This window comes from Microchirus variegatus (assembly GCF_963457635.1).
Source record: "Microchirus variegatus genome assembly, chromosome: 8".
Taxonomy (NCBI): domain Eukaryota; kingdom Metazoa; phylum Chordata; class Actinopteri; order Pleuronectiformes; family Soleidae; genus Microchirus; species Microchirus variegatus.
The window spans coordinates 3,752,879-3,766,575 of NC_139809.1; the positions used below are offsets into that span (position 1 = coordinate 3,752,879).

The window sequence follows — 13,697 nt, forward strand, 5'->3', positions numbered from 1 at the left end:
CACATACATATTTGAATCATCAAGGCTTGTCAGTATTCTCTCTGAAGGAAGGGGCACCTAGAGAGAGGAGATGTGGGATTTGTCACAGGACTAAGTCAGAGATTGAATAAAAACGCCATTTATAGAAACACAGAGTTTTTTTTGTTTGTTTAGTTTGTTTGTTTTGGGCTGTAATCATCACTGCACACACTATAGCCCCAGAGTTGGTACGATATCCTACTTTGCCGTCAACTTGGTTTTTGTTGTAGTGTGTGGTTTGCATAGACTGTCAAGAAGTCTAGGACTCTAGGAATGTGTGCGGGTAAGAGGCTGAGCAGTCTGAGACCCTTTAAGTTGTTGCTAGATTGTTGTAAGTCTGACATCAGCCAGCCAACGGAGATGTTAAACCGAGTAACCACTTGATGCAGGGGCTTGGTGCTAGTCCATATTAAGTAGGTCTCAACCTTTTATTTCTGAAGAGAGTATAGTTCATATGACATATGAGAGCAGGTGATGTGTATGTGTATGTGTGTGTGTGTGTGTTTACATGAAATGAGAGAGTGAGTTAAAGACGAAGAAAGAGGTTTGCACTGCCCTGCTCACTCTCTACAAAGTGGATAATAGGAACATTGGCACTTCTCAGCGAAAAGCCTCCTTTGAAGAGACTTCAGTTTCTGGCTTCTCTAACTCTTTCTTCTTCTTCCTCACTAGGCATCCAAAGCCCCTCTGTTTGTCACCATTAGACTGAAAAGTGTGATGCTCTGTCCGTATTCATTTTCTGACAGAAAAGGCAGTCTTTTTTTTTTTTTCTGCCTGGTCTAGCAGAACCTCAAACACGCATGCACAAGCCTTGCCCTCCTTTTGAAGTCCACGGCTGGCTTTCTAACTAAATCACTGCAACCATGCCCCTTCCTCATCAGCGGCAACATTTCCTCTCAGTTACACCTTCATCCGAGCCCTAAGGCGCTCTAGTTACTGTACAACATTAGTCCCTAGAGTTTAGTCCAGGTTTAACTCAAAGGTACTTGCACTAATGCTGCTTTAATGACCTCACCATTCTCAGATATCCTCATTCAAAGGAAATATCAAATGAGGCTTCGAACTAAGGGCGGATGCATGAAAGGTTGCTGAGTGCGAACGCGTTGTGTTGGAGTGTGTGACTACGTGCATGTGTGTGTGTGTGCTATTGTCTGTGTTTGCAGCGTTTGTATGTACTTTATTCTATGAACCTATGTAGCACAGTATAGTACATGTCATTTTGCACCATCGTCTTTCGAAGGGAAGGTTATGGCTGGGAGAAAATGTGTTGCTCTGATGAATGTGCTAATGCATCCATGTGCATGGTGGGAGCTGTGTGTTGATGCAGTGTTTTGCATTTGTTGGTTGGAGTTATGCCAAACACGCAATGACACATCCAGACTGTGTGCTTGTAGCCTGAGTACTTCCCTTCGGCACTGTGCGCTACCCCGGCTCTGCTGAAAGAGAATGGGAGACAAGCCTGGCCTCTCTGGAGACTCAACCCTCTTAATCAACACAGTGCACTGGCAGGGAGCCTCAGTCAGATCAAAAAATAAAATACATCGGGAAAAAAGGAACAGGAGTCTGAGCGGGTGGGCTGAACTAAAAAAATAATAAATAAAACACACACCGAACTACAAATTCTTCATCCAGGACTAAAATCAATCAACGATCCATGCTGGATGTAGAACTCTCCACAGATCTGCTGTGATCAGACAGTGTAGATGCTGTGCTTTGATGGTGTGTTGTTCTTATAACTGTTTAATATATTTCAACACACCAGACTTCCCTACTTAGTGTGCGTTCGCTGAATAATTATCATTGTAATGTGTCTGCAGGAATCCATTGTGACAACGTGTGCCCACAAGGCTTCTGGGGACCCAACTGTTCGTTCACCTGCTCCTGTCAGAACGGAGGATCCTGCTCTCCGGAGGACGGCACGTGTGTGTGTGCGCCTGGATACAGAGGGACCTCCTGCAAAAGAAGTGAGCCTCCTTTTTACTATATCAAGGCAACCTCCTTTCTGTCGGGGTCTATCCGAAAACGATGGAGTGAAACCGAAGGTGCTACAGTAACATACAGCTCCATCAGAGAGCTGACCTTGCTTTGATCTTGGAGGAACTTGTTTGAAGGTTGAGCCAGCTGAGGAGAAGCACTCGGTTGTTGCGCCCAACTGCTCGAGTGTAAACCCTTCATCAGTGCCATAACTTAATAACAGTGGCCTTTACGACACACACACACACACACACAACCCCCCTACCCTGTCCTCAATTACCAACTCTCAGTGGGAGATTCACAGTCTTCACCCAAGCCTCATCAGAGGTTCGCGCTCACTGGAAGCACCATCTCTGCTTTCTGAATGAGGTCGGTCTGAAGCTGCACTCGAGCGATGCGCTCGCTGATTGGGAGTGAAATTCACAGTCACAATCCTGTGATGTGACTGCGATTGTGTGTGTGTGTCCATATTCGGCATCAACACGGGTTATTCTATCCGCGCAGCCACAGTTTGGCTGTTTAAACTGAAACATTTACACACTGATAATTTACATTTACACTCGATGCTTTTGAAACATCACTGTGCGAAAGCACGAATATAACTATCCTGGAATGAAAATATGTTTTTAATAACAATTACAGCTTCTTATCATGGTTGCACAATTAAGACTCCTGTAAAACCTCTGCGCAATTATCTGTATAATGCCTTAGAGCAGTAGAATAGAATAATAGTTTGCATTATTTCAATTAAATCCACGTTATTAATACACAGTTGTGTGTTTATCTGTTTCTGGTATTTATAGAGCCACTCTCAAGATATTACATAAAATGTAATATCTTACTATTCCATCTCTGGCAGATGAAATAAGAGTGATTAATACACTGACTGATTTTCCTTTCCTCTCCTTTGCTCTTTCTCTCTCTCCCTCTCTCTGTCTTTTCTGCTCAAATTCTTCCAGCCATGATTATTATGCTTCCATGGCTGCCAGAGACATCATGTTTTTTGGGTGTCCATCCGTGCACCCATCTGTCCCTGTCTCACATGTTCAGATTGTGATGGTCAGAGTTGAGCTACAATATCTCAGCAGCAGCAACACCTCAATGGAATTTTTTTTTTTTGTCAAATTTGGTACAGGGACGTTAAATTAGACTTTTGATTTTGGCGATTAAACGTCAAGGTCACTGTTAGCTTACAAAAAAAATCTGTTTCATTTAGTGAACACAATATCTCACCATCATTGAGCCAATGTGTTTGGTACTAACAAAATACAAATTCAAATCTTAACACGGTTTATAAGGAGGAATAAAGACGACATGTTTGGGAAGAAAAATAGTGTGATATGAGACTGTACTGGTCATTGGAGGCGTACGACTGCTTCTATCCTGATCTCTCCTGTCGTTGTACGTCGTATACGTCAACATTTATTGACGCGTTTCCTTTCTCCTGCCGCGCTGTACCGGCCGCAGGCTGCTCTCCAGGCTTCTACGGCCACCGCTGCAGCCAGTCGTGTCCGCAGTGTGTCCACAGCACGGGGCCCTGCCATCACATCACAGGCCACTGCGAGTGCCTGTCCGGTTTCTCCGGTTCTCTGTGCAATCAAGGTAAGTGACCGACCTTTAGCTGCCGTTTCACCAAAGTCTTAAATTAATTCACTCTGAAGTTTAAGACAGAATATTAAGTGGAGCGTATGTCTGAAAATGTCTTGGCAGCTGGTTTCATCATGAAATAATTAAAAATATATATATTTATATTGTCAATACAACTGCATTAATTATAACAACATAGAACAATGTGTAGGTAACAATACAGTTTGATGTTCTGCGCCTCAGTAACATGAGAAATTAAACTTTTTGAGTACACACATACAGTATAGTCCCTGCTCTTCTTTTTTTTTGAACATTCTTTTCATTTCAGTGCAATTTGGACTTTACATCTTGTGCATATCTGGGACGTTTTTTTACATCTGATAAACATACAATTACAAAATCAAAACCAGCCACAAGAAAAGAAAACGACAACAAAACCCATGGACATATAAAATAAATAAATATACATATATATATATATATATATATATATATTATATATATACACATATACATACATGTATACATATCAAAATAATAATAATTAAAAAACAAAATAAAAAAATAAAAATACCCACAATGAAAAGAAATGTACATGAGAAGTTTGCCATTCATTAGAGGCTGTTATAACTATGACTACTAGTAACCTTGTGCTGTGGAGCATGCTTATTCTCGGCCTATTCTAAGGTGAGCGTGGTGCGTACCTTGATATATTCTAGGAAAGGTCCCCATGTTTTATTGTAGGTTTTCCTTGACCCTTTCAAAGAATATCTAATGTTCTCAAGTTTGAGGAAGTGAAGGACATCCTTGAGCCAATGAGTAAATGTTGGTGGTTTACTGTCTTTCCATTTGGTCAAAATCAGTCGCCTGGCCAGGAGCGTTAGGAAAGCAACATTGTTTGATTGTGCCCTAGTTAGACCCAGATGATCAGGTACCACCCCAAATAACCCAACCAGAGGGCATGGTGCAACTGGTCTTCCCAGGGAGCCTGATATTATGTCAAAGATGGATGACCAAAATTGATAGTCCCTGCTCTTCTTACTGGCTCTAATAAGATCAACGTACAACCTGCTCCTTCTCCCACTGTCATCTCAGCCTTAAAACTTTGAATAATTTCTATTATCAGTGCAACCCAGACCAAGAAGAAAGCAATAGTTCGCCATCAACATAAGCCTGAATATTGCTGAGAGACACTTTTTTTAAATGAAGGATACATCAAGTAAATTCTTTTTTGTTTTCTTTTTTTTTTGTTGCACCCCTTCCTGAGTGTGCAATGAACGGTGCATGTAAAAATGTTTCACTTTTACAGCATACGGAGACAAAGACCGAGCACTTCTGGTGTTCTCCTGGTTACATTTTGATTTCAAGGCAGCCAGGCAAAACTATCTCGTTGAATTGCCTTTGCGTTGCTGTTGTTGTTCCTACACTTGAGTTATAAATAATTTTTATCACAACTGTTTTTCTAAGCCAACACAGGATATGAAAAATGTTTCCTATAAAAAGTAATATCTTTCCTTTAATGATGTAGATACTCGTTGTACGTCTGTGTTAAAATGTTAAAAGTTCAACGGAAAAAAATGTGAAGCATAAAAAGAAAAGAGGGGGAAAACGAAATATACTCAATCATCTTATAATATACATACATACATCTCTATAAATTACAGATAGGCAATGGGGAACGTTTGAATTCTCTTTTATGGCTTTGAGCAGTGTCTTACAAATAAAAGTTTAATAGGTTAGCTGAAGCGCAGGAAACAGGAAGTAGTAATGAGAGCTGGTTCTAATTTGTCTGCAGTGTAATTACTGGTGAGCAGGCGTTTAGTCACGAGGGACAAAGGTGGCCAAAAACATGCACAGTGTCCCCTTGTTGATCCCCGTTGGCATCGTCACACGTTCCTGTGTCCGGCACACAATCTCTCAGCCTTAATGAAGCGATCCCCGCGTGTTGAGGTTTGAATCCCCAGAAGCAGCCGTACGGGAGAGGCAACCTCGTGGCCTAATGACAACCTGCTTGAAGAAGCTTGAAAGAGCTCTCAAGAAGAGGGGGGGGGGGGGGAAAGCCAGTTGAAATGTAATCATTAAAATCACTCCAGATGAAAATGAGTTAGACCCATCTCTTTTACAGCCAGCCACCTTATCTGATATTTCCAACACTGGGCTATTTTCTCTCTATGAGGCCTTTGATGTATCTGCTGTCACTGCAGCTCCCTGATCCTGGTGCTTAGATACACCTCGGTTCAATTAGTCCCACAGTCCAACAAGAAAACACAATGGAGGTCTCATTCTGAAAGTGACATCTTTTATTAAATAGTGCTCGAGAGCATTGAAATATTAATTTCATAAAAAATGTATACAGTGGTCTGTGTACACGGTCTATTTCGGAGGCACATCATTCATTCCACTCCAGTGACTGTAAATGGGGCAGTTGTGCCAGCGGAGGTAGTGATCAAATCCTCTGTTTGTCTAAACAGATCACTTCACGTCCACTCAAACAGAACAGCCTCATCCATTAGAGGAACATGTTTACTCGTACACTTTGTTGTCGTAACGTTATCCAGTTCTACTTGGAGAGCAGGCTTGTGGGTGAAACGTGTGTGTGTTTTATGTGTTCCAGTGTGTCCGAGTGGCAGGTATGGCAGGGCCTGTGCCGAGATCTGCCTCTGCACCAACAATGGCACATGCAACCCCATCGACGGCTCCTGTCAATGTTTCCCCGGTTGGATAGGAGAGGACTGCTCTCAGGGTATATATCGCTTATTTCCTTCCACTGCTCCGTTTCTTTAATTTCCCCCCGATCTCGTAGTCTGTCTCCACTCCTAATTTCTCCCTCACACTTACCTCTGGACACATGATCAATTTTCACGACCCTTCACACTCCCAACGTCTCCCCTCGATCCCCGCTGATGTGAAACACAGCTTGCTTAAATGATTGTCGTAATGCATTATGCTCTTTGATTTACAGCACTGTGGGCCAAAGATCATTAGCAGATCATGAGCTGCCATGATGTGGGAAATTGATGCGTGTGTGTGAGTGAGTGTGTGCGTATGTGTGTATGATTGCATTGCACTACTTTGCGTAAAAATAACTTCAGAATCAGAAAGACGCTTACATTACCAGTAATTTACTGTGCGGTTCACTGATTTCTCGACACAAATAATGGGTTTGTTGGCAGAGAAACAAAAACGCTGGTTTTTCTGTAAGTATTTGTACAAAGTATTTTGGGCCAATATTGCTAATACATTATGTAGAGATTATCTAGGCATTTCCTACAAAATGTGGACGCAGAGTTGTATGTGACATTGTGACCATGAGCTTAAATTTGCAGCCTGCCCCTCTGGACACTGGGGCCCCGATTGTCTCAACTCATGTAATTGTCATAACGGCGCCCAGTGCAGTGCATACGATGGCGAGTGCAGGTGCAGCCCAGGCTGGACTGGACTCTACTGTACACAGCGTGAGTCGCTCACATGCAGTTAGCAGACACACACTGTCACCTACTGGCCGTATAACAGAACTGCTCTCGATATATACACATATATATATATTTATATATATTATACATATATTATTAAGTTTTAATTTCCAAGTTTTTTTTTAGAGAACCATCACAACAAAACTAATGGTCACTTCATGGTTTTTCTTATTATGCATTCCAGTCATTCAGCAAAAGACTAATGCAGATCATCAACATCATTCCACTAATATGAATTCCATTATTTATCACCCTAAGGGTTTATTCAGTCTTTTTTTTTGTGTGGAATAATGTTTTCTGCTGTTGGACATAGAAATCTCATTTGTTGTCTTTTTCTTTCTCTCACATCTATATCCAGTTATATCTAGTTGTCTTGTTCTTTTGTCTCCACCTCTGTGGTAACGGCATACATGCGTTTTCTGCTGAAGAAGGAAATGTTTCATTTCCATTAATTGTCATTGTCCTTTATTGAGTATGCTGCAGAGACTTTGAACGATATTGATTTCCCTGTTCCTTAGCGATATGACCTTGATTCTTTACATTGTCTCCCCTTCTCTTTGTTTTATCCGCCCTCCCTCCCTCCCTCCCTCCCGCCCCGACATTTTCTACCTCCCTGTCTCAGGCTGTCCTTCAGGTTTCTATGGCAGAGATTGTTCGGAGGTCTGCCGCTGCCAAAACGGAGCAGACTGTGACCACATCAGTGGCCAGTGTGCTTGCCGAACTGGCTTCATTGGGACGAGCTGTGAGCAGAGTTGAGTCGACGCAGCACATGTTAAATTACCCTTTGTGTGTGCATATGTGTGTGTGTGTGTGTGTGTTGCATAAACACTTTGGCTCACACACTCTTAGTGCTTTAATTTAGTCATGTGCCTCTCTCCCATGCAGAGTGTCCTGCTGGTACATTTGGATATGGTTGCCAGCAGCTGTGTGAGTGCTTGAATAATGCCACCTGTGACTATGTGACCGGAACATGCTACTGCAGCCCCGGCTATAAAGGCATTCGTTGCGATCAAGGTACAATAATATCATCAACGCTCTCCAGTGTATTATGTAGTACACAGCGTTAAAACAACCCGCACTCTGTGTTTTCCCTTTAGCAGCTCTGATGATGGAGGAGCTGAACCCGTACACCAAGATCAGCCCCGCACGAGGGTCGGAGCGCCTGTCGGCCGGGGCCGTCATGGGCATCATCTTCCTCCTGCTCATCATCATGGCCATGCTCAGTCTGTTTGTGTGGTACAGACAGAGGCAGAGGGACAAAGGTCACGAGATCCAGCCCAGTGTCTCCTACACACAGGCAATGCATATCACTAACACTGACTATTCCCTCTCCGGTAAGAGACTTTAACAAACCTTTATCCACAAATTCAATATATATTTAATGTATTCTGTGTAAAAAAACAAACTTTATATGTTAAAATACCCTTTTTATTTCAGTGCATTGTTGAAAAGATACAGAGTAAAGATGAACAAACTGGTTAGAACAGACTAGAATAACATGATTTGGTAAAGTGTGACCTTCTGATCACAATGATTGGTATTTTTTTTGGTCCTTTTTTGCAGCTACTGCCAATACGTTTTATCTTATCATGTTTAAAGGTGCATTATGTAATAAATCTAAATCAACTGGCCGTAAAATCCTCCTAATATGTCACAGAGACTCAGGAATAATGTTCATATAACAAACTGAACTCACCAACAACAACAGTACGGACAAAATATTTGCATTAAAAAAAATATTTTGCAGACTGCAAATCATGTTTATGTTTTGAAATCATGTCTTGGCATGTGGCGCCACCTACCGCCGCCTACCAATCACTGCAGTCAGTAGAGTCTCAGCTGCCGTGCAACCACGGGTTGCCGCCAGTTACGTCAGAAAACGAAACCTAAAAGAATGTGCATGTAGTAACCGTTTTTTTGGCCACATTCTTACATATGGCACCTTCAAATAAATCCTCTAAACTCATATCCTCTGAACGTGTTGTTTTGAACCTGCAGAGTGTGGCAGCACGGTAGCAATGAGGACCAGTCCTGCAGAGGTCAATCAGAGCCAGAGCAGCAGCGGCAGCGGCGGCGGCGGCGGCGGCCAATGCTTCTCCAACCCCAGTTACCACACGGTGGCCCAGTGTAACGTCGTCTCGACCATCTCCAGCAACCTGGACGGTACACTGATCCTCAAAGTACGATCACTCTTCTTCTGTATTTCCACGAAACACGTCCCTGTAACACACGACTATACAGTATAAAGAAACACTGAGCTGTGCTTTTCTTTTTTTTTGCAGTCAAGCACCCTGAAGAACAGAAACGGCTCAGAGTGGAGAGCCTACTGCAACCTTAACGACTTAGGTTGGTTTTTTTATAGTCTCTTTTCATGATTCACCACACACACACACACACATACATACATACTGCATGTGAACAGTGTGGGATTCTGTGTCACTTCAAAGTGGAAAAGCATGTCATTTGTTACAGACCTTATATTGGCATGAAGCGGGACTCTACTACCCTGCTGTGAATGAAGATGAACCAAAGGGTCTCTGGTTAGATATAACCTTTGCTCTGATTTTTGATAAGTTATGCAGGTGGGACAGAGAAATCACTGGTGCGGGGGTGAAAGGGGGTCAGAGTGAGCTCATTAGTCTTTCTCTCACTTCCCCCAGTTGCACATTTTTTCTGTGATGGCTTACACTGGGTCAAGCAGTGCACTCCTGGTCTGTGGATTATAGAACATTAAGTGTGGCAGTGAAAATGACTTAATAATAGCTCATATCTCATCAGTATTTTCACAACACCCACCACCCATGTAGCATTCGTATGTAGTTGTTAATAAACCACATCATAACACACCATAATGGAGTCAGTGAACAGATCTGGGTGCCTTTGTCTTTTGTGTCTCTCTAGTGTAAAGCACACTGCAGTGATAGCATACGTGTCAATTGTTGTTTTATTTATAGACAAAAACAATGATGTAATGATTTATGAATCAAATAAAAAGAAATCTGTGTTGCTGGTGTTCTGACTAATTAAGTAGCACTCAAAAATCTAAAAATCCTTGCCATGCTTCACTTTTATGTCAGATGTCTGCACACAGCACGTCAATCATAATGTCAAATGTTGTGCATAGTTCATCCTGATGTATTGGGCTAATAGAGCGATGTAGCCTTAAACAGACTTGTCTTCTATTCACGGTGTTTGGTTGTTTGGCAAAAGCCCACGATTGATTATACAGTATAAACGTGTAAGCCTCGCGGGATTGTGATCACAAGCGAGTAAAACGTTCAATAAAAACGTAAGTTCACAGTCTTCCAAAAAGAAAAAAAAAAAAGAGAAAAGAACAGAGGCATAGTAAATGGTACTTTAATGAGAGGTTTCCTGTCAATGTTCACACATTGAGAGGTTTCAGAAAAGATGTTTGACTTTAATGATTTGACATTTTGTTGTAGATGTTCAACAGGGGGAGACGCAGACGCAGCGAGGGGCGAGGAAAGGTAAATAATTCACTGTAAAAACTGTGTGTGTGTGTGTGTGTGTGTGTGTGTGTGTAGACAAATACTTTGCGAGGAATACTTTTTTCGACTTCACCAGCAACAATATTACAAATCTTTTTATGTCCAGCACCCCATGTATTAGTTTGGCCTTTATTCCTCTGTGAAGCTGCTATTTCTGTGACACAAAATCCCATGTCCTCATATTCGCCGTGATTTATGTGAAAGCTCAATGCACTTTGGACAAGATCATGGTGGGCTGAAGTTTTGTTCCAAGGGTAATTGCTCTCCATGGCTCTGTGCCTGATACATCATTTTGTCTCCCACCCTGCAGTCGGTGGTGAATTTGAGAGACCCTGGGGTCTAAAGGAGCTTTGCTATGGTTTCTAATGAGGCCTCTTATCAGACTGATGAGACTGTTATGGATGGGATTAGCCTTCCTCTCTTTCCCCCCCTCTGTACTCTGATGACTACAGACCACCATTTGTCACCTGTCAGAAACAAAAGAAGTAAAACTGCTTCAGAATGAAGAAAGATTTTTTATTTTTTATTGCCATTCTCCAGGCCAAACTGGGGTTGTCTGTGTAAATGTTAGTTATAATATGAGAGTCCAGAATTGAATAGAGCAGCTATATAATTAAAGCTGCAGCATCTAAGTGGTGATTTTGAGGAGAAGAATTAACTGCTGAAACTTTACATGGGCATTTCTTTGAGTTCTCAGAGTGTGTGTGTGTGTGTGTGTTCTTGTACTTGCACCATACTGAGGAGTGAGGACATTTTGGTCGGTCCTCACTTTGTTTTCATTGAAATCACTTCCTTAGGTTGCTATAACATGCTATACTCTGTTTGTCAACAATTTTGGACGACATAGTATATAGTATGACTTTTTTGTCAAATTTTGGAGCAAACATTTTTTTGTCCAATTTTTTTTTTAAATTTTGGACCAAAAATGATGCATCAATTTTTTTTTCAAATTTTTGACCAAACATTTTGGGTCCAAATTTTTTTTTCAAATTTTGGACCAAAAATGTTGCATCAATTTTTTTTGTCCAATTTTTTGTCAAATGTTGTACCAAACATTTTGGGTCCAATTTTTTTTTCAAATTTTGGACCAAAAATTTTGCGTCAATTTTTTTTTTCAAATTTTGGACCAAACATTTTGGGTCCAATTTTTTTTTCAAATTTTGGACCAAAAATTTTGCGTCAAATTTTTTTTTCAAATTTTGGACAAAACATTTTGGGTTCAATTTTTTTTTTCAAATTTTGGATGACAGTAAAGTATGACGTTTTTGTCAAATTTTGGGTCAAAAATTTGAAAAAAAAATTGATGCAAAATTTTTGGACCAAACATTTTGGGTCCAATTTTTTTTTTCAAATTTTGGACCAAGAATTTTGCATCAATTTTTTTTTTCAAATTTTGGATGACAGTACAGTATGACGTTTTTGTCAAATTTTGGGTCAATTTTTTTTTTTTAAATTTTGGACCAAACATTTTGGGTCAAATTTTAGTAGATGTCATTCATGAAGTAGATATTTGTAATTGTGTTGATTTATAAAGTGGAAATGCTGGTCCTCACTTTGTCAGCTCTTTTACCTGGTCCTCAGTATGCAGCAAGTACAAGAATGTGTGTGTCTGTGTGTGTGTGTGTACTTTGACATTTTGTTAATGGTTAAAAGTGAACAGCTGTGAGTGAAAACACCCTTTTTCACTAAATCATCTGTGCTGATACCGCGTTGTGCTGCGTTGTCTCTGTCTAGTGGCGGCTGCAGATTACATCAAGGGCTCCATGTGCAGCAACAGCTCCTGCTCCCTGAACAGTGAGAATCCATATGCCACCATTAGAGACCCACCAGGGCTTGCTTGCAAACATACAGAGAGCAGCTATGTAGAGATGAAGTCTCCCTCCCACCGTGAAGTGCCCTTTGGAGGCACTGCCACCCTCCTGGGTAGTGCGAGCAGGAATGTCTATGATGTTGGTGAGTGCGTTGTTGCTGTGATGTGTGGAGCTCAGCAGGGTCCTGCAGTCTGTGGCCTCTCTGGTCACGACGCCTGCTGTGAGCCTGTGTGGACTTTGTAAACCTTGATAAGAGGAAGTGTGAGCCGCCTTTCTATTGCATGCACATCTCTTTTCTCCTTCTTCCCCAGCCTGTGCCTGCTACTCCCTCTGTCTCACTAACCCTGGTCAGTTCTGGTACGAACATCCGTCCTCAGTGATCCAATCACGCGTGAATAGTGCTTTGTAGTACGGTTTTCGTACCTGCCATTAAATGCATCCTGGATGTGTCTCCAGGACCGATGATCGATTCTGGGCTTCTTCGAGATGATGTTCCACAGAATGATGTTTTTAACATGCGTACAGTGACAGAAAAGCAGACTGAGACAAAATAAAATTGTTTCTGCTCAAACAGGAAACATGTTTTAACCATTAGATAAAAGAAATCATATGGCGATCAGTGTTAATATTGTGGTTGTGGCTGCAAATAAATTGAATGAGCACTCACTCACGTATTGCCCACTACTTTATCCTCCACAGAAAGATGCACAAAGACCCTCAGTCACAAACCCTCGGTCTTTTTGCTGCAAGGCAACCGTGCTAGTCACTACACCACTGTGCGGTTGTAGCGCTGGTTATTGCAAAAAACACTTTGAAACTGCAGTCGACTATTCTGCCCTGAGCTCATAAATGTGGCCATATGGGACCTCTGTGGGTTTCTGTGATCGGATCTCAGCGTTTGGGACCGTTCAGACGTGTACTTGACGTGATCTGGATGTGATTGGCTCACTCAGGACGATTGTTAATAACCAGCACTGAACGGGGGCACCGGGTGTTAGCTATACTTCTCCAATTGTTTTCTCCTTTCTTTCCCCAAACTACCGCAGAGCCGACTGTGAGTGTCCTACAGGGACCTAATGGAATGGCGACTGGCTTCTCCCAGAGCCCCTATGACCTTCCCCGCAGCAGCAGCCACATCACGGGCCATTATGACATACTGCCCATGCGTCACAGCCCTACACACACACCCCCGCCTCCCCCAGAAAGCCCCAGCTCCCTGCTCTAGAGGGGGCGTGCCGGCATCCAACTTTCAATCAGCGGACCCTCCCAACGTCTCCGTATGCGTTTGGTTTACATACTGAGATTTTGAGATGGATGGGGCAGCC

At 42.0% G+C, this 13,697-nt stretch overlaps 1 protein-coding gene across 1 annotated transcript in view; it reads left to right on the forward strand.

Annotated features, from left to right (window-relative positions):
• megf11 (multiple EGF-like-domains 11) overlaps nucleotides 1–13,597 on the forward strand; it is a gene marked incomplete at both ends in the record, with an annotated part of 60,533 nt that extends 46,936 nt beyond the window's left edge. The window contains 12 exons of the mRNA XM_083893471.1: nucleotides 1,836–1,982; nucleotides 3,460–3,594; nucleotides 6,194–6,322; nucleotides 6,906–7,034; nucleotides 7,675–7,803; nucleotides 7,938–8,066; nucleotides 8,150–8,386; nucleotides 9,051–9,232; nucleotides 9,335–9,398; nucleotides 10,496–10,540; nucleotides 12,308–12,514; nucleotides 13,419–13,597. Coding sequence (XP_083749597.1) covers nucleotides 1,836–1,982; nucleotides 3,460–3,594; nucleotides 6,194–6,322; nucleotides 6,906–7,034; nucleotides 7,675–7,803; nucleotides 7,938–8,066; nucleotides 8,150–8,386; nucleotides 9,051–9,232; nucleotides 9,335–9,398; nucleotides 10,496–10,540; nucleotides 12,308–12,514; nucleotides 13,419–13,597 — 1,712 coding nt within the window. The remainder of the gene's footprint in view (nucleotides 1–1,835; nucleotides 1,983–3,459; nucleotides 3,595–6,193; nucleotides 6,323–6,905; nucleotides 7,035–7,674; nucleotides 7,804–7,937; nucleotides 8,067–8,149; nucleotides 8,387–9,050; nucleotides 9,233–9,334; nucleotides 9,399–10,495; nucleotides 10,541–12,307; nucleotides 12,515–13,418) is intronic.
• Between the last annotated feature and the right edge of the window lie 100 nt (nucleotides 13,598–13,697).